The sequence below is a fragment of the Delphinus delphis genome, chromosome 8 (genome assembly GCF_949987515.2).
Source record: "Delphinus delphis chromosome 8, mDelDel1.2, whole genome shotgun sequence".
In the NCBI taxonomy this organism is placed as follows: domain Eukaryota; kingdom Metazoa; phylum Chordata; class Mammalia; order Artiodactyla; family Delphinidae; genus Delphinus; species Delphinus delphis.
Window position 1 is genome coordinate 47865012 of NC_082690.1, and position 24077 is coordinate 47889088.

Consider the following 24077-nt stretch of genomic DNA (forward strand, 5'->3'; position numbering starts at 1 on the left):
TGTATGCTGCAAAGGGAGAGGAAGTTTCCGTCTGGCATTTTGAACTGAGGCAGGGCTCCAGGTGCTTCCCAAGGTGTGTAACCAATAAGAGCCCATAACTGTGTTTACACTGTGTTACAGCAGCTCCGTGCGATGTCCGATGAACCTTGTCATACTGTCTTAAAGCTTCTGGATGTGTTGTAAGTCATCCCTTTCGTAGGTTGTCATCCCTTTTTTTAGATTTGAGATGTCAGCCCAAGTGTGAAGATTAATACGAATTTTCAGCCACCCATTTCCCCAGCTCCTTTCTCTTTACTGTTTTTATCTTTTGAAATCCTGATATTCCAAGACAATACAGATTAAAAGGTGGTTCAGGCACATTTATCGAGACTGAAAAATGTAAAAAATTCCAGTTCCAGTTCCCTCTCTTGGCATTTCAGGCCCCTCAGGGTCTGACCCCAGACACTGTTTCCCCACTTGTACCCTACACTCCAGTTACCAGCCTTCTTTTTGAACACCCTACCTTCATGGTTTCATGGCCAGTGCACTTGCCCAGAATGCCCGCTCCCTTCTTCTCAGCCTCCAAGGCTCTCATCATTTGATCTCCTTCCTAAATCCCTGTGGCCCCTGACACTTGGTTTGTGCCTCCTTTATTAGTACTTGACATAGTACTTGTACGAAGGTAGGTTGTGTGTGATACTGTCTTCTTCACGTGGCCCATTATCTTACCCTTGACTGGGACTTGATTAAACTCTTTGATTCCTATGGGTACCATAAGTCTAAACTTGCCTAGGAATGGCAGAAGGTGAGCTTTTCTAGAAATCCAGAGACATTATCATTAGGTTTGAAGAGGAGATTAAGGTGTAGGGAGCATTGTCACATATGAGTAGTCTTTCCTTCTCTGCACTTTCTTCATCCTTAGTTTGAGATCACCAAGTCAGTCTATGGGAAATGTTACCTGTCAGTTGCATCAGCCCCGGGGCTGAAGGCGGTGACTGAAGTAGAAAAATTTCTTCCACTTTTGGAAAAATCCTCACAAAAGTGAAAGCTTTGTATCTTGCGGTGCCTGTCAATTTTGACTTTCAGTTGTTCCCCTGTGAAAAAATAAAACAGAAACTTATTGGATAAATTATTCTTTCTTATTCCATCTATATTTTTTCATTTGTTCACTTCTTCCTAGATTCATTTCATTTATTCATTCAACTCAGGTTGTTTTTGAGAAGCTACGTTGAACCAGTCACAAGACAATTGTTCTTTCCTCTCAAGAAGCCCAATTTAGGCAATTTAGAGTAAATAATTTACATGTTTTTTAGTAGACTGATGAAAGCAGAGACCATGCAGAAACAAAATATTCACATAGCCTTGTTTCCTGACAGTGCTGTAGACAAAGTTTGCTGTTCACATAAGCACATTTCTATTAAAAACAACAACAACAACATTCTGAGTGAGTTTAAACACATCTGAAGAAACTTTTTTTTTTTTTTTTTTTTTTGCGGTACGCGGGCCTCTCACTGCTGTGGCCTCTCCCGTTGCGGAGCACAGGCTCCGGACACACAGGCTTAGCGGCCACGGCTCACAGGCCCAGCCACTCCGCGGCATGTGGGATCTTCCTGGACTGGGGTACGAACCCGCGTCCCCTGCATCGGCAGGCAGACTCAACCACTGCGCCACCAGGGAAGCCCTGAAAAAACTTCTTTTAGTGATAGTTTCTGGTTCCTGGGATTGCTACCATTCTCAGAGTCTAATGAGCACATATAAACACCCGCATATTGACACAGGTGCCTTTTTTCCTCTATCCATGCTTGTCTTCTTTTCCATGTCTATCCGTAAAACAAACCCAAAGGGCCCAATCATTTTCCTGTTGCTGATAAGTTCTGCAGAGCATGCCGTGCTTTGAGGGCCAGTGCAATTCACTCATAGGAAATGACAAAGAAGAAAGTAGGGCATCCAGAAGGAGGGACAGCTGGGTGAAAACAGGACTGGGCTGGGCATCAGGACACCTGGGGGTCTAGTTTCATCTTCGTGCCTAACTAGCTGTGTGACTTCTCAGAGAATAAGGGGGGGAGGGGTGTAATGAAAGATTAAAAGCGGCAGCTTTAGAATCCTACAGCCCTGGGTCCAAATCACATTCTGATTGAACGACTGTGGACAAGTTACTTAACTCCTCAAGCCCCATGTTATCTGCACGATGTGGAGAAGACCTGCCGTACTGGGTGGGCAGAGTGATTAACTGACCTCCTGTGTATGAAGTGTCTTAACACCACCTACTCACTTTTCAGCCCAGAGAAAAATGACCAAGATAGTGAGAGGCTTAGAAAACATCATGTGAGGAACCCCTGAGGGAAGGAGGAAGTTCATCTTTCTCTCAACAAAGCAGACTCAGGGAGAACATGAACGCTGTCTTGCTTTCAGACTGTTGTGATGTCATGGGGCTGTCAGAACAATTTGCTTCTCTTCTGAAAACCTCATCATGTGAGAGTCACTACTTAAGTTTTCCTTCCCTTCCTTGAGGCCCGCAGGCTTCGGTACAGCAGCAGCCATCTGGGAAAGGAGAAGGTGCAGAGAGAGTTGGGGGAACGAATGCTGCTGTTAATCAGATTTTAACCTGGGTTTGGTTGGCAGAATGTTGGAGATTAGGCCTGCAAGCCTAGCTCTTCTCTTTGCTGCTGTCAAAAGCAAACACCAACTGTTTGAGGCCTTTTGGACAGCTGACAAAGAGAAGAGTATAGGCTTTTACAGATGTGGCATAGCAGGGCTGACACATGCAAAATATTTTGTTTGTTTTCTTCCAGTTTCAGTGAAATACAATTGACATACAGTACTGTATAAGTTGAAGGTGTACAGCGTAACAATTTGACTTAAATACACCATGAAGTGATTATCACAGTAAGTTTAGTGAACATCCATCACCTCATGTAGAGACAAAATTAAAGAAATAGAAAAAGTGTTTTTCCTTGTGATGAGAACTCTTAGGATTCACTCTCTTAGCAACTTGCATATTTAACAGCCAGCAGTGTTAATTATAATTGTCAGGTTGCACATTACCTCCTTAGTATTTATTTATCTTGTAACTGGAAGTTTGTACCTTTTGGCTGCCTTCCTCCAATTGCCCCTCTCCCAATCCCCACCTCTGGTAACCATAAATCTCTTTTTCTGTGAGTTTGTTTTTGAAGTATAATTGGCCTACAATACTATGATAGTTCCTGTTATACAACATAGTCATCCGGTATTTCTATGCGTTTCAAAAGGAGGCAAGGAACATTTGAATTAAGCACACTTTGCATTTGGAGCCCTCACATTTCCCTTTTAGCCGCTGTTCCTACTGCTGCCCATTCCTTACTTGTCCTCGACACTTTCTTCCTTCTCGCCAGAGCCTCACAGTATTTCCATAAGGAAGGGAAGGTAGGAGTGAAGAGACCCATCATACAGGTGAGGAAACTGAGGCTTGGAGAAGTCAGGTAATTTATTTAAACCAGACAGTCATGGTGAAGGACCTGGAGCTGGAACCCAGTGAATAACATGGACCTGCTTTTCCAATGATGGACCCTAGAGCCAGGTTCACGTTAAGGCGGAAGTGGAAGCTCAGTCCCCTTCCACCCGTGTTCACGTATGAAATACCTGAGTGCCTCGTACGTAGATGGGTGCCACAGTGGCAGGTGATGGGTGGGCATACAAAGCACTTAGAGGCCCTGGCCTTGCGCATAAACTAGTGGAGGACAGATGTGAGTAGATGGGATTCGAGATGGTGTGGTGAGTATCCTGAGTGAGGAAGTTAGGTGCCCATGGAGCACCCCAGAGGGGCACCTAACCTGGCCTTGGGAGGATGGGGAAGGCTTCAGTGCAGTAAGTGACATCTCACCTGAGACCCGAGAGGTATTTTCTCAGGAAAGGGTATTCTAGGAGCCAGGACAAGCATATGAAAAGGCCTGAAGGCAAAAGGAGCTGAAAAAGTTCAGTGGGGCAGGAAAAGAGCTTGGAGAAGAAAGCAGGTGTGAGTTCACGGAGAGCCCTACAGGCCACAGTAAGGACTTTGAGCCTTAGCCAGTGGACAGTGGGAAGTTGGTGAAGGGTTTTAAGCCTGGGAATATGGCTTTGTCGTATTCATATTCAGTAGCATGAGGAGGATGGGAGGGAGGGCTGAACCTAAGGAGAACTGTTTGCTCATCCCGGGAGCTACTCCTTCTGTAAACACGTCAGGCATCCCTGTTGCCAAGATTCATCCCTCCCGAATTTTTGCACTGAGGTTGCCTCCATGCTGACAGCCAGCTCTGGGCCAGTGATTCTTTTATGCTTAAGCAGAGAAGGTCCACAGCCAGACAGAAGAGCGTTTTTTCTGCTTCCCCAGTTTGAGGATCTGTGTGCAGGGGAGAATTAAATGAGATGTCAGTATCGGAGTGACCTATTCTAACAAAGCCACTGGCAAATGCCAGCCCCGCCACACACAAGCTTGGTGGCAAACACCTCCCTGGGCCTCGTGGTCCTCATTTAAAAAAAAAGGTAACAAAATACCTCCCTCAGATCTTTGTGAGGATCCAATGAGATGATATATGTACAGTGCCAGGCGTTAGGAGGTGCCCAGTAAATATTTATTACCTTCTTTTTTTTTTTTTTTTGCGGTACGCGGGCCTCTCACTGCTGTGGCCTCTCCCGTTGCGAAGCACAGGCTCCGGACGCGCAGACTCAGCGGCCATGGCTCACGGGCCCAGCCGCTCCGCGGCATGTGGGATCTTCCCAGACCGGGGCACCAACCCACATTCCCTGCATCGGCAGGCGGACTCTCAACCACTGCGCCACCAGGGAAGCCCTATTACCTTCTTTTTTTTCTGCCCTCCCTTATTGCTGCTGCAGGAATCTTACAGTCCTTGCAAAGCCCGATACAGTCTGACCTATTTCCTTTCTGGCCCGCTCCATCCTTTTCTCCTCCTGGCACACTGGCCTTCCAGCACTGGCTCCCTTAAAGTTTGTTGAACATGTCAAATACACTCCCACCTCAGGACCCTCTGATATCTGCGTGGCTCGTTCCCTCATCTCTGGCAAGTTTTTGCTGAAGTATCATCTTCTCAATGAGACCTACCCTAGCCACTCTCTGTAAAACTCTAATGCCCCTCACCTTATTATTCCCTTCCCAGCTTTGTTTTCCTCCAGAGCTCTTATCACCTTCCCAAAAGTTACATAATTGTTTTTATTTTTTATTTATGTTTTTATTATTTAGTTTGATCATTATCCCCTCCAACTGACATATACACTCTACAAGGACAGGAAGTTTTTAATGTCTTATTCATTAATGTATCTCCAGGGCTTAGAACAGTGTCAGGCACATAATAGGCTCTCTATAAATGTTTGTTGAATGAATGAATGAAATTGACTAGCTCTCATGATAGATATCATCCAGAATATTGGGAGTTGGGGGTCACCTGGTACTGAAGAGGCTTGATTGCCATCTGAGGGCTTTCCCACGATCTGGCTGGGTAGTAACTCCCCACTACCCAATTAGGAGTCAAGGGTTCGAGCCCTTCACTTCTTTGTAAAATAAGGACATTGCCCTTTGCCTCACCAAATAGCCTAGTTTTAGGAAAAACTTAACCCTAGAAGCTTTTACACAGAAGCACTGGTTAGCTTATAGTTCTATTTGAAGGTGTGGAAACCAGCATTTCTCCCTTTAGCCCCCCTGCCAATTACCACTGCTGGAAAATTTAAGTTGTTTTTCTCCTTTGTTCTCTTCCTGTCCTCGACTCACTGAACTTAAAAACAATCTCCCATTGAACCTGGGAGGCAGTGTGATGCCTCACGAAGGACATGGTTCCAAGAATGTGGCCTGGATCTATTTCCTTGCCAGCCTTTGAGATCTAAGGAAGTTACTGCACATGAAAGGAAGCTACTGTGCATGAAAGAATTGAGATAGCCATCCCGTAGTGAAGTTGTCTATTTGGATTAGGTTCACTAATTCATTTACTCATTCACTTATTTCTTTTCTTTTTTTAAATTAATTAATTTATATATTTATTTTTGGCTGCGTTGGATCTTCATTGCTGAGCATGGGTTCTCTCTAGTTGCAGTGAGCAGGGACTACTCTGTTGCAGTGCACAGGTTTCTCATTATTGTGGCTTCTCTTGTTGCGGAGCATGGGCTCTAGGCGCGCAGCCTTCAGTAGTTACGGCATCCGGGCTCAGTAGTTGTGGCTTGTGAGCTCTAGAGTGCAGGCTCAGTAGTGTGGTGCACAGGCTCAGTTGCTCCATGGCATGTGGGATCTTTCCAGACTAGGGCTCGAACCCATGTACCCTGCATTGGCAGGCGGATTCTTAACCACTGCGCCACCAGGGAAGTCCCAACTCATTCACTTATTTCTTCACATTGAGAGACTCACAGTCAGATGGGAGAGATGGAGAGCAGACAGATAATTATAACAGTGGAGATACGTAGGTGGAGGAGAAAATTTTTGTGTTAGTCAAGTTCCTGCTACAAAAGTGTTCGTTGTATAACAACCCCAAATCTCAGTGGCTTCCAACAAAAAATATTTACTTCTTGCTTCAATACCTACAGACCAGCTAAGGTGGCCCTGCTTCAGGTGGATGAGGTTCTGGTCTGTTCTTGTATCTCTTTTTCTGAGACCCTGACTGAAGAGGCAGTGGCTACCTGGGGCAAGCTCTTCTTGTGGTCTATGGCCAGAGTACAAGAAGCCAAGCCAAACCACACAAGCATATCCACAGACTATGCTTGCATCACATTTATAACGTTCCATTGACCAAAGTAAGTCACAGGCCAATCCCACCTCCAGAAAGATAGGGATGAATACTCTGCTTACTGTAGTGGCAACATGATTGTATAGTTCTGTTTCAGGGAGGAAGTGAAGAGTTAGTAATAACTGAATCTACTACAGCATTTAACTCTGGCTATGGGAGTGAGGGAAGTCTTCCTGGAGGTGGTGGCTTTCATCTTGAAGGATGAGTTATTTTTCAAGACAAACAAGCAGGCAGTAACATATGCAAGTGCGTGCAAATTAAAAAAAATAAGTGTGAAGTGTTGTCTTAATATTTATTTGAGTCGTCACTGTGGGCAATATGCAAAGAGCTACAGGAAGATAAAATAAAGGTCACCTGAGTACCTGCCTACGAAGTCCAAGCTTCATGGGGGACATCAGAAAGATACAAAAGAGAAAAGGAAATTATGTAACCAGTACACTCTTAATCAGCTGGATGGGACAAAAGTGTGAACTCAGAAAGGAAGCTAGAATATATTTTTAGCTATTTTTGGTACAGGATGCAAGCTATGCGCTCTTTTATATTCATTATTTCATTTAATCCTGACAACCTGTGAAGGATGTCCTAATGAGAAACTGAGCCTCAGAGTGGTTAGGTAACTTGCCTAATGGATTGTAGTTAGCAAGTAGTGGTGCGAGTACTTCTTAGTAATTCTGTTTTACCAAAGAGCAAAGAATTTATTCATAAAAATCACTAGTGTACACACTGTATTTTCTTAAGTAGGGCTGCTTTAAAATTTATTAAACCCATGTTTTTTAGTGTCTACTGTATATGCAGTACTGTGCTTGTTAAAGGGCCCCGATCCTGGAGTATCTCTGAAGTTCCACCTGGCTGTGGCATTCTGTAGGTCTCATCTTCTCACTGCTCATGGATTTAAAATGCCTCAAAGAAAATAGGATTCTTGCCCATGGTTCTATGCAAAAATGCTCACTTTGAATGTTGAGGAGTTTTGAAATTCTGCCTCTTCCATTCCCCCAGATTATATACACAACACCAGTAAGCGTTCTTTCTCCTTGGAAATGAAGGGAGACAAGCTAGGTGAGTTGCTCCAGGTTGAGCAAAAGTTAGAGGTGGGACTAAGTGGAGAATAACAATTCCCATTGTTGTGCAGATTACCTCTACCCAATACTAATTCTCTTGTCATTACGGAGCACAGATATACTCTAGTAGAATGTCCCTATGCAAGAAGAAGTGAGCATTTTTGCAACCATCTCTTCCCTCTGTGGATGGTTAAACATTGACAGGCGTTTTTGTGCACTCTCCATCTTGGCGGTCCGGAATTGAGTTGAAGTATGTTTCATGACCCATTTTCTATTTGCTCAAGAAGCTGGCAGAACTGGTTTCCCTGATCTCAGACACCATCTCACATGGTCAGTTTTCTACCCCCAGACAAGCTTTAAATCTTAAAATAATGAGCAATGCTTATAGGAACTGCCTCTCACTGTGTGGTGTTTACTGTCTCACGGTTCTGCAGGTAGGTGATGCTCAGATGCTGTTGCCTCTCATCAAGTTGACGTTGGACGGAAGGAGAATAAACTGTGCTCAGACTGGTCCAGGAGAGGGGGCGTGAGCAGGAATGCCGCTGTAGGTACAAGTGACCTGTCTGGCAAGGAATGCAGCATCCCGAGAGCCTCTTCTTGACATCATCCCACAGACCACTGCTTCCTCGAGGGAAAGGGCGCTGAGGATTTTGCTATCAGCCACCTAAAACTTTTACCCAGCCAATAGAAGACTTTTGCTGAAGAACTGAACAAGATATCGTTTCATTTCATTTTTGCATCTTCTGATCATCTGGGCTACAGTAACTGTTGTTTAGCCTTGAGAATTTTAAGTCATATTTGTTTCTGTCATTTTTGTGTACACGTTTCAAAATGATCGACTTAAGCTTCCTGACAGAGGAAGAGCAAGAGGCCATCATGAAGGTTCTGCAGCGGGATGCTGCCCTGAAGAGGGCTGAAGAGGAGAGAGTCAGGTAAGAGGCCGGACGGGTCCTCGGGCATGGGAGGATGGGCAGTCTGTAAGAAGATGGGACACTTTTCTTTCCTCAACCTTAAGTGGTAGTTCTGACTTGGAGCCTGACTTAACGGATTCCAATTTTAAGTTTATTTCCTGGACAGAACTTTCTCCTCCGTATCTCTTTTTTTTTTTTTTTTTTTTCTGGTGCATGGGCCTCTCACTCTTGTGGCCTCTCCCGTTGTGGAGCACAGGCTCCGGACGCACAGGCTCAGCGGCCATGGCTCACGGGCCCAGCCGCTCCGCGGCATGTGGGATCTTCCCGGACCAGGGCACGAACCCGCGTCCCCTGCATCGGCAGGCGGACTCTCAACCACTGCGCCACCAGGGAAGCCCCATATCTCTTAATTTATCCCATAGGACTCCTGCCAGAAATAGTTTTGATTAAAAACCTAACTAAACTCCTTTAAATTATTAAACACTGGATTAAAAATGAAATAATGTATACAAACACATATATACATCTACCTCTCTCTCTCTCTCTCTCTCTCTCTCTATATATATATATATATAAACACACACATATATATCGACTTTTTTAACTGAATCTACTTAAAAAATGGATCATGTATGAAATTAGAAAAAAATTTTAATTTCTAAAGTTTTCAGAAGAAAATAAATTGAGAAGTAGCTCACATTTTTGCCCATCTTCAGAAATGTTTGAATTGGTTTCAACAGCAATTGAAATTAGTTCTGACTGAGCCAGTTTTTCATTTGTGTTCCATAAGAAGGAGTGGCAACTTTGACACACTATTCACTTTGGGAGGAACCCAAATGTTCCACATCAGCATTCCCACCACTTTCACTCACGTGCGGGGCTGGAGGAGCGTGAGGTCAGAATGCTGAAGAAGTGGGCTTGAGTCCAAGCCCTGCCATCTATTGCCTTTGTGATCTGGGGCCTTGAAGGCAGCGAAAGGTTTCCTGAATGTGAGTTAGTCATAGTAACTGCATGATCCCCAACCTAGGAGTTATCCAGAAGGAACATAAGCCCTGTTCTTACTTCTTAGGATAGCAGGATCATGAATAATGGAGTTCTTTGTGCCCATATTTCGTTATCCATATTTTGACCCTAATTTGAACATCGGGTGCTTTATAAAAGAACATGCTGAAATTCACTTCAAGCACTCCAGAGTGTCTAACTATGGCTACTAACAATTCATATATCGATAGTGCTTAACAGATCGCAAGGAGCTTACATGACTTTTATTTCTTCTGATCTCACAACACTCGTGCAGTTGGGGGTGCAGGGTGGGATGTAATTACACCCACTTGATGTGTGAGGAAATTGACCTTGAGACAGGTCAGGTGACTCACCCAAGCTCATGTAGTCCGTAGGTGTCAGAAGTGAGACCTAATTCCTGGCCCTCAGGTACTCATTCACTAACTCCACCTCCCCTCCCTAAGAAAACTATAGCAGACAGGACATTCTGGGAAGACCGTTAGACCCATTTTAGAAAGAAGGGGAGGGGGCAGCACAGAGAAAATATTAGTTGATTTTTCAAGCATAGTGGGAAATGGGAATTCCTTTAGTCTCTCAGAAGATAAGATGGAGAGGATGGAAAAGAAAGCAGTGGAGCTGGGATTGCACCGGGTCCTGTCCCTCTTCCTGCCTCAGGATGTGGGGACTCTGAATCCTGGCGAGCTGCGATCTTTGATTCCTCCCACTTACAAGACCTTACATGTGGTCTGTAATTCTGTTTCCTCTATCTAGCCAGGTTACGAAGAGAGATTCATTCTCCCTCCCTTCTGTATTTACTTGACCCCAGAGATTCCAGGCTGCTGGGTCTTCCCTGTAGTTCTCTGATTCTGTATGAGATGAGTGGAGGTGTTTCTCAGGCATCTACAGTAATTGCTGAAAATATACTTAAAAATTCAAAGTTCTGGGCTTCCCTGGTGGCGCAGTGGTTGAGAGTCTGCCTGCCGATGTAGGGGACGCGGGTTCATGCCCCGGTCGGGGAGGATCCCACATGCTGCGGAGAGGCTGGGCCCGTGAGCCATGGCCACTGAGCCTGCGCGTCCGGAGCCTGTGCTCCGCAACGGGAGAGGCCACAATGGTGAGAGGCCCGTGTACCGCAAAAAAAAAAAAAAAAAAAAAAAAAATTCAAAGTTCTGCCTGGAACTGGGCCTTGTAAGGGGTGTGTGTGTAGCCACTAGCACCAGCCAGTCTGCAGCCACAGCAGGAATGCTGTGAGTCGGCTTGTAGCAGGGACTTCACAGATTCTCCTTCCATGCACTGTTTCTGAGGATGCCTCGGAAGCTGCTGCTGGTGCTGCCCTTGTTTCTTGCTTTTGTAAACTGATAGGAAGAAGGCTTGGGGTGGTGAAAATCTCGTGTGAGTCAAGTCCTGTTTACTGCTACCATTCTGGGGGCCTTCCTAATTAGGCACCAAGCAGCTCATGTGGACTTGGCCACAGGCAGGTCCGGGACTAAGTGACTGTGTGCGGGGGGCACAGATGGGCATGAGGCCCATAGCCTGTGGACACTGACAGAGGCCCAACCCGTAACCTGCTCCACACAAAAGGAATGGAGCTCTGGCACCCTTGGTTTTAGGACTGACGGAACCTGGGTTGGTTCTGAGGCTGTCTGCTCCTGGGCTGGTAGAACCATGACTAGGTTTCTGGTCTCTGAAAATGCTATTCTATGGGCTTTTGCTTTTCAGCCCCGTCACCATCCCGCAGCTGTTTGTCTCTAGCTCTTCCATCAGAGTGATAGCCTGACAGCTCTGGAAAGATTTTTGGGGTCCATATCAGTCACTTTACAGATAATGAAGGAAAAGCCCAGAGAGGGGAAGTGACTTTCCCAGGGTCACACAGCTAGTCAGTGCTAAAGCCATGATAAGAAAAGCTCTTGGTCTACTGCTTTTCCTTCTGCCCCATGTTGCACACTGGTATTGCTTTTTCAGAAGAACAGTAAGGGCCCTAGCGTGGACCTTGAGTCAAAACTTAGTGAGTTTGAATCCTGTCCTCACCATTGATCAACTATGGTTCATTCAGCAAGTTACTTGACTTCTCTGAGCCTCAACTCAGAGACTGGGAATGACCCTAGTACCAAACTCAAAGAATTACAGTCAGGATTAAGTAAGATAATTCTTAATCTTCTTAGCACATAGTAGGTGATTGATACATTTTAATTCCCTCATTCACCACTCCACCTATGCCTCTAAAAAAGGACAGAATTCTCTGGTCAGTGGTCTGATTCCTTAGAAGGAAATTACTCCTAAAACTCTCAACTATTTAATACAGTGACATTTAATTGAGTACTCATTAAGTCTAGGGAACTTCTCTGAACAAATGGAAGGAATTTTAGGGTAATTGAAACATGGTCCCCGTGCTCAAGCAATTTACCATTTAACCATTTAATGGATTATCAATCGCAAATTTAAAATCTCAACCTTGTTTCCCTAACGTGATTTTACAATGCCCCAGTCCTCCTCCAAGTTAGTATATGGCTTTAGAAACATAAATTAGATAATTCTAATATTAGCCTAAGGAAAACATCATTAGCAAGGCAATCTGCCACTAAAATTCAGACTGCTATTTCAAATGCTAATTCATTATGGGCTTTGGAGTAGAACCCTCCTGTAGCCGTGAGGACATTACTCATGGATCATAGCACTGCTGCCCACTAAGACCAGACACTGCCTCAGAGTCCTTTACAATATGGCTGTTGATGAGAGCTGGATTTAAATTGAAATCTGTTTGCCATTCCTGATTTATCCAGTGCTTTGACTTGTTCACATCCAAGCTCTTTCAGGGCACTTTGGAGATGATTTATCCTTTATGCTACCTCCCATCCTGATTTCATGGATGACAAAATGAGTGTCAAACAGGGGAAGCGTCCAGTTCCCAAATCACTCAACCTGTTGATAGTAGAATGTGAGTTTGAACCCAAGGGAATATCTACTGTGGTATCTCGGGGGTTCTGTTAGAAGAAAGCAATTCCAGGTCACTGTCTTTCATGCTGCCTCCCTACCTGTACCACAGTGCTAGGCCCAGTTATTACCATGCCTCACTACCCAGCTTGCTTTCCTAACTACCACCTGGAGACATTTCACAAACCAGCAGTGAAGCAGACATCAGGATGGATTCTTTTTCTAGCTCCCCGCTGCCTCCTCCCTCTCTGTCCTCCTTTTTTAAAGAAACACCATCATACATACATAGATGTAACTTTAGTCTCTTAGGGTTTGAAAGTGACACACTCTGGAGGTGGTATTTCCTGTGCTTTGCATCACACTGCCAGCAGGAAATCATTGCCCCTGTGTGTCTGTACACCGCCAGCACCACGTCCTCCATCCCATAAACACACAACCACATCTAGGGTGATGGGCGTTCTTGCAGTAGACACCATCTCAACCACGACCGCATCTTTTTTTTTTTTTTTTTTTTTTTTTGCGGTACGCGGGCCTCTCACTGTCGTGGCCTCTCCCGTTGCGGAGCATAGGCTCCGGACGCGCAGGCTCAGCAGCCATGGCTCACAGGCCCAGCCGCTCGGTGGCCTGTGGGATCTTCCCGGACTGGGCCACGAACGCGCGTCCCCTGCATCGGCAGGCGGACTCCCAACCACTGCGCCACCAGGGAAGCCCATGACCACATCTTATGATCCTCAGCTGCTGCCTTAAGACCTACTTTCTTTTAAACAAAGGCAGTTGTCATTGAAGAACTGCTTTCTAGGACCTCTGATGGCATTTTCTGTGAAAGCAAAGGGGAAAGGAACCAACATTTGTCCAGGATTGACACTGTACACAGAGCTTCACGTTTTCCCCTTTCATCCGCACAGCAGTGTAGCTGAACCCACTCAACAAGGGGGAGGAAATAGAGTGGAGAAGTTAAGTGCCCTGTAAGATTGAAACCTTGCTTATGCAACTGCAAAGCCTGTGCTTCCCACACACTGTGCTGCCTCGCAGCAGATTGTGGGGATCTGTGGTGTGTCCACAGCACAAGTGATGCATGTTTCTTCTTGTTTTCCGCTATAAAGAACTTTTGCAATTTATTTCATTTTCACGTGTTTGTTTTCAGATTCTCTATCAAAGGTTGAATGCCTTTGTAGAAAGAGTGAAGTGTGATAGCCATCTTAGAAATCAAAATCATGTTTGGCTCTCTCAGGCAGGATGATGGGGCAGTGGAAAGAACGTTAGCTAGGAGTCAGGCTGGCTTCCGGTCCCCGCTCTGTGTGACCTTGGGCAAACCTCTTAAACTCTCTGGGCCTCATTTCATCTATAAAGTGAGGCCATTTGTAACTATCTAAGGTCCATTCAAAACAAACATTCTCTCATTCAAAACAGACATCTAAGAGTACTTTCAAATCTCGTAGTCTAACCATCTTGCCCAGAATATACTGAAAGGTTAAAAAAAAAAAAAATCTGGGAATGGATCAATCAACCTCTCTGGCCAGTCTGCTGATTCTTACTATGCATAGCTGAGCAGATAATATCGACCAGGTCCTGTCTATGATGTTAGGCCTTTGCCTCATCATGATGAATAGCTAGAAGCTGGGGTGTGCTACGTGAGTACAAGCAGGAAAAATGTTGAACGCAGGATGAAGGGCGCCACTGCTCTTCTGGCTTTCCTCTGAAAGTGTTCACACTCTCTCTGCACCGCAGGAGTTGATGTTAGCAGTTAGGGCTGTGGACTAACTTTTTTATGTACAATTCCAAGCATATGCCTGGTATATGATAGGGAATTAATGAACTGTTGAACGAAAAAATGAACAGATATGGCCTTTACCATACAGAGAAAGCAAGATGGCCATCTTTTGCAGTTGACTGAATTCTTTGTACATCATGGTGAAATTGTAAGGATTAAATGAGATGAGGCATGTTAAGTGCCACGCGTGAGGCCCAGTACCGAACACATGCTTTGTATGTATTAGCTGAAAGAATGGGGTGTGACCAGCATGTTCTGCCTGGAGGACCAACTGGACAGTGTCTTCTCTGGGTTGAGTGTTCTTCTGCCTTCACTTCTGCCCAGTGGCAGCCCATGGGTGTTTATTGAGCATCTTCTCTATCCTTAGCTCTCTATTAAGTACAACATGCACGTGTGGAGAGGATGGTAAGGTATAAAAAGTGTGAGTGTCAAGAAACTTACCGTTTTCCCACTTCAACTAAATGGTACAACAACGAGAGAATCAAGTGCTAATTTGGTTGGTACAATTAGAGTTCAAGAAAATTGAGAGATCAATATGGGCTGGTAGAGAAGATTTTATTTTAATTTTTTTATCAAAGTATAGTTGATTTACAATATTATATTTCATATTATATTAGTACTGCATTGTGATTCAGTATTTTTATAGATTATACTCCATTAAAAGTTATTACAAGATAATGGCTATAATTCCCTTGCTGTACAATATATCCTTGTTGCTTATCTATTTTATACATAGTACTTTATATTTCTTAGTCCCGTACCCCTAATTTGCCCCTCCCCCATTCCCTCTCTCCTTTAGTAACCACCGGTTGGTTTTCTATGGCTGTGAGTCTATTTGTGTTTTGCATGTACATTCATTTGTATATTTTTTTAGATTCCACATGTAAGTGATATCATACAGAATTTATCTTTCTCTGTCTGACTTATTTCACTAAGCATAATAGTCTCTAGGTACAGAGAAGATTTTTTTTTTTTTTTTTGCGGTACATGGGCCTCTCACCGTTGTGGCCTCTCTCGTTGGGGAGCACAGGCTCCGGACGCGCAGGCTCAGCGGCCATGGCTCATGGGCCCAGCCACTCCGCGGCACGTGGGATCTTTCCGGACCGGGGCACGAACCCGCGTCCCCTGCATCGGCAGGCAGACCCTCAACCACTGTGCCACCAGGGAAGCCCCAGAGAAGATTTTGACAGCACCACCTAGATGGCCGGATTTCTTTTTTTAATCTACACCTTCATAAAACTTGGGCTTTGATGTCATACATATGGGTTCATCTGTAAAATATTCCAAATGACTAAGCTAGAAAAAGAGATTGATTTACCCTAGTAGTGATTATCATGATAGGAGATATATAAATAGCACTTACTGAATTTGAAAGAATTTCCTATTCTTTTGCCACTTGAAAAGAAATGAGCCAGAAACCCAACCTCAATTCTTTACTGTAACGGCTTTACTATGAAGGGCCATGTGCTTCAATGAGCCCGCCTCACATGGTGCGGGCTTACTGTGCACTGAAACCTTAATGGGATCAGAGGCTTGCAGACAGACAGTTAGGCAGAAGCATCAAGAGTTGCATAAGGACCCTTACAAAGCGCCTTTCCGGTGAACAACAAAGATAAGCGAATAAATAATCTCATGAAGAGAAATTGGGAGTTGTTATGCTGTGAGGGTTTGTGGTCTTCTTCAAGACGATGGTGGCTGATGCCGTATTTCATCATGCTTTTCCCTAATCCACCAAGAGCTGAGGTGGCCTGCCTCATTAGCAGGAGGCACTGCCATTGTGATGGAGCGTGGTTCACTGAACCCCAGCAGCGACAGGTTCTCTCTTGTCTCTTGTCTTTACTCAGACTAGGTTGGCTGCTGAGCATTTATTTGTTAACTGATTTATTCACTCAACAGTGTCTGGGTATCAGCTCTGTGCCAGGCTCCGTGCTGGATGCTGGTGTTACAAAGGTGTTTATGAGGTAGTCCTTGACTTCAGGGAGTTTGCAGGGTTCACAGATTAGTGTGTAAGACAGATGTGCAAATAGATCACTGGAACACAGTGTGGTGAGTGCTGTCGTGGAGGAGCTGTGGGAGCACGGAGAAGGGCAAGCCACACAGTGCCCTCAAGGATCAGGGAAGGCTTCCCTGGGGAGGTGCTACCTAGATCTGAGGGATGAGGGGCCACGTGCTGGGCAGAGAAGTGAGGGAAAGACATCTGGAGAGAATTCACATTTATTGGTCTCTCACCAGGATCTGGGCACTGTTAGGTACTTTCAGGTAAATACCGCATTTAATCATCCCGGAAGTCCTGCAGAGTAGGTCTTATTTTCCCCTATCTTTATAAACAAGGAGACTGAAGCTTAGAGGGGTTCAGTAACCTGCCAAAGATCACATTTAGGAAGGGTCACAACGGGGACTTGGACCTAATTTGGGGAGACATCAAAGCCCATAGTCTTTCTGCCACACCTTCCTGCCCTTAATGTCTACAGAGGTCATGTAAGAGCAGTGTGGAGATCAGTAAGAGGTCTAGTGTGCTGGCACGTGGGGGAGCATGGGAGCAAGTGCTGGGAAATGAATCTGAACAGGTATCCTGAAGCCAGGTGGTCAGGGACCTCATATGATATCCCTTCACTCCAAAAGCGCTGAATAAACACCCACTGTTTTCCAGACACCAAGAAAAGCTATATTGAGTACAGGCCCTGCCCCTAGGGGCTCACTGTCTAGTCAAGGAGAGCTGGAAGGACTTCTCTTTTCTGGAATTGAACTTGAATGTGGTCCTTTTGGGAAGAGAAGGCAAAAAGCTCCACCAGCAGCTCAGGGTGGATTTTTTGCTGTGCTGAAAAGCTAGGCAGTGGTTCCACATATAAGTGATATCATGTGATATTTGTTTATCTCTGTCTGACTTACTTCACTCAGTATGACAATCTCTAGGTCCATCCATGTTGCTGCAAATGACACTATTTCGTTCTTTTTATGGCTGAGTAATATTCCATTGCATGTATGTACCACATCTTCTTTATCCATTCCTCTGCTGATGGATATTTAGGTTGCTTCCATGTCCTGGCTATTGTAAATATACACACTACTGTATATAAAAGATATAACTAATGAGGACCTACCGTATGGCACAGGGAACTCTACTCAATACTCTGTATAACCTATGTGGGATATATGTGTATCTATAACTGAATCACTTTGCTGTACAGTAGAAACTAACACAACATTTTAAATCAACTATACTCCAGTAAAAGTAAAAAAAAAAATTTAGGCAATGGGAAACCATTAGAAACATTTTATAAGAACCATGACCCCTCTGGTGATTCAGAACCATGAAATGAAGACACTGTCCCTGTCTGGATTTGATGATGGACTGTCACAACAGGGTGTGTCCAAGGGTTGTGATTGGACATGTTTGGCATAGGGTCACTTCTTTCTAGGTAACTGGGGGAGGAGAGGAGTTTCCAGCAGAGAGTGCGACTCTGGCTGGAAAGATCTCTCCAGGCACACTTGGGAGAGAGAAAACGTACTTGCCAGAACCCAGGTAACTGCCCCTCCTGCCTTCCCCGTTCCCAGGTAGGCCTGCGTGCAACCCTCACACACAGCCCTGCCACCACCTTGGGTGTGGCTGCCATACACGTTCTCTGGCTAAAACACTTAGACTGGCTACTTTAGGAAGCATGCATATTGGCTCGAGTGACAATCATAAAACCCTCTTGGATTTTTGTGACACATTACCCTCCAAGAGTTCAAAGTCCCCTTAAGGCTTTTATTCCACTTTATCGTAAGTACAGCTCTATCAAAAAGAAAAGATAGGTTTTTTGATTCTCATTTTATTGACGTGGATAGAGAGATGCAGAGATTATAAGACTTGTCATGTAGAACAGTGTTTTCCCCTCACTGTAAATGAGGGAGATTTTAGGAGGGTGGCACTTGGCTTGTTCTTTAGGTTTTAACTTTTCAATGAGCATGAATGACATGGAACACTTAGATGCAGTATCTGCACAAATGGAATTTATGTCTGCCTCCACTCCCCACCCCATATAAATATTATCTTTCCTGATCCCAGCCAGTCTTATTGAATTCATTTCTTGTTGAATTCAATTCATTCATAACATTAAGAACCAGGGACCTCATGCACTGTCCCCTACAAGCTTCCAGGAAAGTCTCTGATAAGCTCATTTCAGTGAAATGGCAAGAACTGATGAGCCAGTTATTCAGTGAGTGTTTATTAGGTGCCAGGCACGTGCAGAGGTGGTCTGCATGCATTAGCTAATTTAATCCTCATAGCGACCCCGTCAGGTGGGTTACTATTATTAACCCCTTTTTAAAGATGAAGAAACCAAAGCTTAGGGAAGCTTAATATGTCATCTTTCTCTGGGGTATTTACATTTGAACAGTGAACAAGCCTGCAGCCAAAGAGTGAATTTGCTCTTGAGAAATTTCAGGCATCATCTGGGGATCATGGCTTAAATCTTTGAATTTTTAAAAAGTGTTGGCCTCGGCTTCTCTGACCTTTCAGTCAAAGCATACATTTGTTAGTCATCTGGGAGGTTTGTGGGATCTTGTAAGATATTGAGAACTTCATTCTGGCTGTATGTTTACAGATTTCTTTATGCAGTGTCATAATAAACTCATTTATTTACTCTGGGTTCTTAGCAAAGTAAAGCTTTTTTTTCTTTTGTAGACATTTGCCTGAAAAAATTAAGGATGACCAGCAGCTGAAGAATATGAGTGGCCAATGGTTTTATGAAGCCAAGGCAAAAAGGCACAGAGAGAAAATCCACGGAGCAGATATCATCAGAGCATCCATGAGAAAGAAGAGGCACCAGGGAGCAGGTGAGTCGCTTGGGCAAGTACTTTTAGAGCCAGCATTTGTCCTTGGGAGAAGGTGTCCTTGGGAGAGAGGAAGGGTGTCAATCATTTAGGGGTGTGCTTTGCACCATGCATAGTCCTCTAGGTCGTAATCTCCTTGCCCTGGGTTTGGATGGATGAGGGCAGGGCTAAGTGACTTATTGTGGTGAAGAAGGAGGAGGGAAGCCCCTTAGATGCCATGTTGAATTGGAGTAGCCTAGACAATTGGGGGTTATAAGGGATCTACCACCTCCTCTTTCTTTGGCTTTTAATTCTGAAAATTCGGCACCTTTTCTCCTGAGTAGGGTGACAGGAAGAGATTAGCCTCCCTGTTCAATGACCTTGACACCTGGTACTTCTTTAAAAACCAAGTACATCATTTAAGGGACTGTGAAGACAGCATTTTGAGGGCTTCTTTAGAATTCTGTTGAGTTCATCAAATATTAACCGAGTGTCTTCTCTCTAATTAACTCTGCACTAGCCAGTATAAACCTTTATCCCTAAGAACAGCCATTGTCTAGTTCTAGCCTGTACTCAGTAAGGAAAATAGCTGTCACCTCTTCAGTATCTAATATATGATAGGCGTTTAGTCCCTATTATTTCTAATTGTAGTAGCAATCTTGTAAGGTAGGTCTTATTATCCGCATTCTATATGTGGGGTATGTGAAGTTCAGAGAAGGGAAGTAACTTGCCCAAGGTCTTATAGTTGGCAAATGACAGCTCCTGGATTTCAGTCTTTCGGACTCAGAGCCACGCTCCTTATAGATGAGGGCTGACCTCTTATGATGTGCTATGTATTGCTCACAGCCCTCTTGATTTCCAAAACCACCCAGACCTTCAGAAATCTTGAAGGGTGCAAGGGTGCAAGTTAGTACTGTGGACTCCGTTTTGCAGCTGAAGAAAATAGACTTATGTGTAAAGAGACCTGTGGATGTGAGTATTTGGAAATTGGGAGCCCTTATGTTGCTTCATCTTCTTAACACCGATGAAAGTATTCCTGGCACTTACTGGCTATGTGGCCTTAGGCAAGTTTCTTGAACCCCTTGATCCTCAATTTCCAAGTCTGTAAACTTGGAAAATAGTTACCTCCTCATAGGATAATGCATGCAAAGGACTCAGCACTATGCCTGGCACTCAGTCATCACTCAGTTGATGCTAAGTATCTAAGAGGTTCAGGTAAAGAGTTCTGGGTGTTCAGAGGCAAAAGAGGTTATTTCCTGAAGAGGGATCACAGAGGTTTTAAGGGGGCCCTGGCATCTGAGCTGGCTATTAAGAAAGATATAGAATTTGGATGTGTAGAGATTGGGGGAGGAGGAGGCCATGGAGAGGGACATTCCAGAATAGAAGCATTTGTTCCCCTTTGTGTCCCAGAACCCAGCCTCAAGTTGGGCCCATTGTAGCTGTTCAGTAAATACTTGGTAATGATGGTGTGTCTGTCCCAGTGAGGACTCCCTGCCCTGAGCGTCCCCTGGCCGTACACATTTGGTCCTGACCCCAGTTCAGGTCAGAATCACCTAGGGCAGTCGGAATTTTGCTTTAGTCATCTCTGCACATTTAAAGGTGCACCCATGCTCTCTGGAGACGGTACTTGTAGGGAGGTAACAACATGGGAATCTACTGACTTCTCTCGCAGATGTAATTTTTTTAAAATTACGTGATTTCTTTTATTTTAATTTTATTTATTTATTTGTTTATTTTTGGCTGCGTTGGGTCTTCATTGCTGAGTGCAGGCTTTCTCTAGTTGCGGCGAGCGGGGGCTCCTCTTCATTGTGGAGCATGGGCTATAGGCGCGTGGGCTTCAGTAGTTGTGGCACATGGGCTCAGTAGTGTGGCACGCGGGCTCAGTAGTTGTGGTGCATAGGCTTAGTTGCTCCGCGGCACGTGGGATCTTCCTGGACCAGGGCTCGAACTCGTGTCCCCTGCATTGGCAGGTGGATTCTTAACCACTGCGTCACCAGGGAAGTCCTGCGTGATTTCTTTTAATTTTCACAAGTGTCTTCCTTTTAAGAAGAGGAATATTAGGCTCATAGAGCTCAAAAAACATTCCCTCTGCCTCAGAGCCACTTAGTAATATAACTAGGTCTTGTATACAGGTCTTTGTGGGTTTTTTTTGTTTGTTTGTTTCTTTGCGGTACGCGGGCCTCTCACTGTTGTGGCCTCTCACGTTGTGGAGCACAGGCTCCAGACGCACAGGCTCAGCGGCCATGGCTCACGGGGCCCAGCCGCACCGCGGCATGTGGGATCTTCCCAGACCGGGGCACGAACCCGTGTCCCCTGCATCGGCAGGCGGACTCTCAACCACTGCGCCACCAGGGAAGCCTAGGTCTTTGTGTTTTGACTCCTCTTGCAGATGCAATTCTGATCCCAAGTGCTCAGATTCATTAGTGACTGCCTGGGCACTCAGAGGAGACCTGACGTTCAGGTTCCAGCCTTCAGTGATAAGAGCTGATATGAGAGTTGTAGGTCGTGGAGGTAAGAGATAGATAACCTTCTTGTCTTTATCGTTTCCTGTTTCAGCTGAGCAGAGTAAGGACAGAGCAAACAGGGCAAAGGAAAGCTGGGTGAATAATGTCAACAAAGATGCTCTCCTCCCCCCGGAGCTAACCGGTGTTGTAGAAGAGCCAGAAGAAGACGTAGCACCTGCAAACCCAAGGTAAGACTGAGCTCTTGGGGAGCACTGCTGCACGTGGGATTCGTGGCTTGGTCCTGCTATGTGAGTGCAAATGCCAGACAGGTCTCACGGGCATGGGAAGGGGGCATATACGAGAGAATTCTGGGCCCTGATGTGGACAAAGCCTGCGCAGTACTCTTTCTCAGCTTCCAGAATTTCTAACAGATCTGCATAGTAAATAAAACTAAAATGTTAAGTGGTGATTTCTTCCAGCACCAACAAGAGCTGTTTTTTTATTTGTGCTAAGGATATCTCCATAGAATCAGTGAAGAGATACTCCAAAATGAATGTAGGGGAATAAGTCATTCAGGAAAGAGATGAATGATGATCAAATTGTAACAGCTTGGTGCAGTAGAAGAAGCTCAAGCACAGGAACCAGGCAGACATGAATTCACATCCTGACTATGCCACTTATTAGCCATTTGACCATGGGCAAGTCACTTAATCTCTCTGAATCTCTTTTCCTAACTATAGATAGGAATCATACTATATAGGAAAGGTTATGGTGAGAATTAGTGGTAACGTATGTAGAATACCTGGCACATGGTAGGCACTCAATAGATGTCTCTTAAGGATGCAGATTGCCCTCAATATTTCAGTCTTGATTTTTTGTGTTTTCCATACATTTTTATCATCTGGCCAATCAAAACGTGCATTTGTACAGTACATGGTTCCTGTGATATAGCTGATTATGGGGTTTCGTTGTCACAGACCTTTTGGAACCATGATGATTTGCTTTTAGGTATTTAAGGATCTTCCCATTGGTGTCTGTCCCTTGGTGGTATAGTTGTTACCCTTTGGTGGGAGAGCAGTTGCATTTTATCTCTACTTCCTCAGTGAAGACAACTCAATTCAGAATCTCCAACTGGAATGAAGTCAGTGAATTTGCTGGTGGGACAGCCAGTGATCCAGGATCCAAGGCTGAGGCACCTGGGGAATAGGGATGTTTCCAACATAATTTACAGGTGAGGGAGAAGGTCTATACTGTAGGCACCAACAGGCATTTCAGAGTCAAATATAAGTAAAGTTATGTCACATGGATGATGGAATACTGATTCTATTGTTCCCCATTATTTATCCATTTCCCTTTTGGAGAGGACTTGCTTTGTTTTCCTGGGTGGTAGGTGGCACTATTTCCCCTCTAGGATGATTTGTAATGTTCTGTTATATCTGTAGAGGCCATGTCGGCTAGAGGTTGAAACACCTTAACAGTAGCTGTGAATTGACTCTGTGACCTTGCACTAGAAGTGACTTAACTTCCTGGGCCGTTGTTTCCTTGGCTGTAAAATGGGAATGAAATAGTTTGCTAGCAGGATTGTTGAGACTCTAATTAGCTTGTACATGTAGAATTCCTAACACATAGTTCATAGTGCATAGTAGTTGCTCAATGAATGGAAGTGTGGGCTCTCACATACATACAGGTATTTCAGGGAGCTCAGGAAAGGATGTGAGAACACGTTACCTCTTTCTCCTTGTGCCTCCCCATGTTCCAGCTGCCTGCAACTTCCCTAATGGGATGAAGGCCTGCCTTCCTTCCATACAGCAAGAGGACACCTTAAATATTAGAAACTCTGGGAGTGAGAACACAGGCATTTAGATTCCCCTTCAAGGAACTGAGAGCAGCTCCTAAGAGCTGGGTTTGGTGGGGACACCAGAGCGCTGACTGACTGAGGGAAGAGGTGGACAAGAGAAGATTTGAGGGTGTCAGACACAAACTTAGCTCATTGTACTCTTTTATCTGGGTCAGACTTCCTGTCCTTCTCCCAGGAACTCATTTCATCTCAAAGGACCTAAGGGACCGAGGTGTCACTGCCCTTAGAGCATATAGTGTCCACATTTGCATCTCCATCGTTTGCTACATTTCTCACGTGACCTCAGAAGAGTCTTTCGGGTTTCATCTGTATGTACATCAGAACTAGGCTGCCTCACCAGGATGTTATGAGACTGAATGAAATGAGGTATGGGAACCACTTGGCATTTCTCAGGAAGAAAGAAAATTGGCAATTTGCAGGTGGCCTCATAATTATGTTATTATAACATAGATGAGGTAGGTTGAGAAGGCAGGAATAAAAATGTTAGATGTATCCAGCACGCCTTGCTCATTACGTGGCACGGGTGGTAATCACCCAGAACTGTAGAAGGAGCTGTTGTTTAATTCCTCCTTTCCGTGTCAGAAACTAC

General features: G+C 44.7%; 1 protein-coding gene across 1 annotated transcript in view; it reads left to right on the plus strand.

Moving 5' to 3' along the window:
* SYTL2 (synaptotagmin like 2) overlaps positions 1 to 24077 on the plus strand; it is a 99600-nt gene that overhangs the window by 35345 nt on the left and 40178 nt on the right. The window contains 3 exon segments of the mRNA XM_069540924.1: positions 8212 to 8709; positions 19059 to 19210; positions 21743 to 21878. Coding sequence (XP_069397025.1) covers positions 8609 to 8709; positions 19059 to 19210; positions 21743 to 21878 — 389 coding nt within the window. The 5' untranslated portion in view covers positions 8212 to 8608.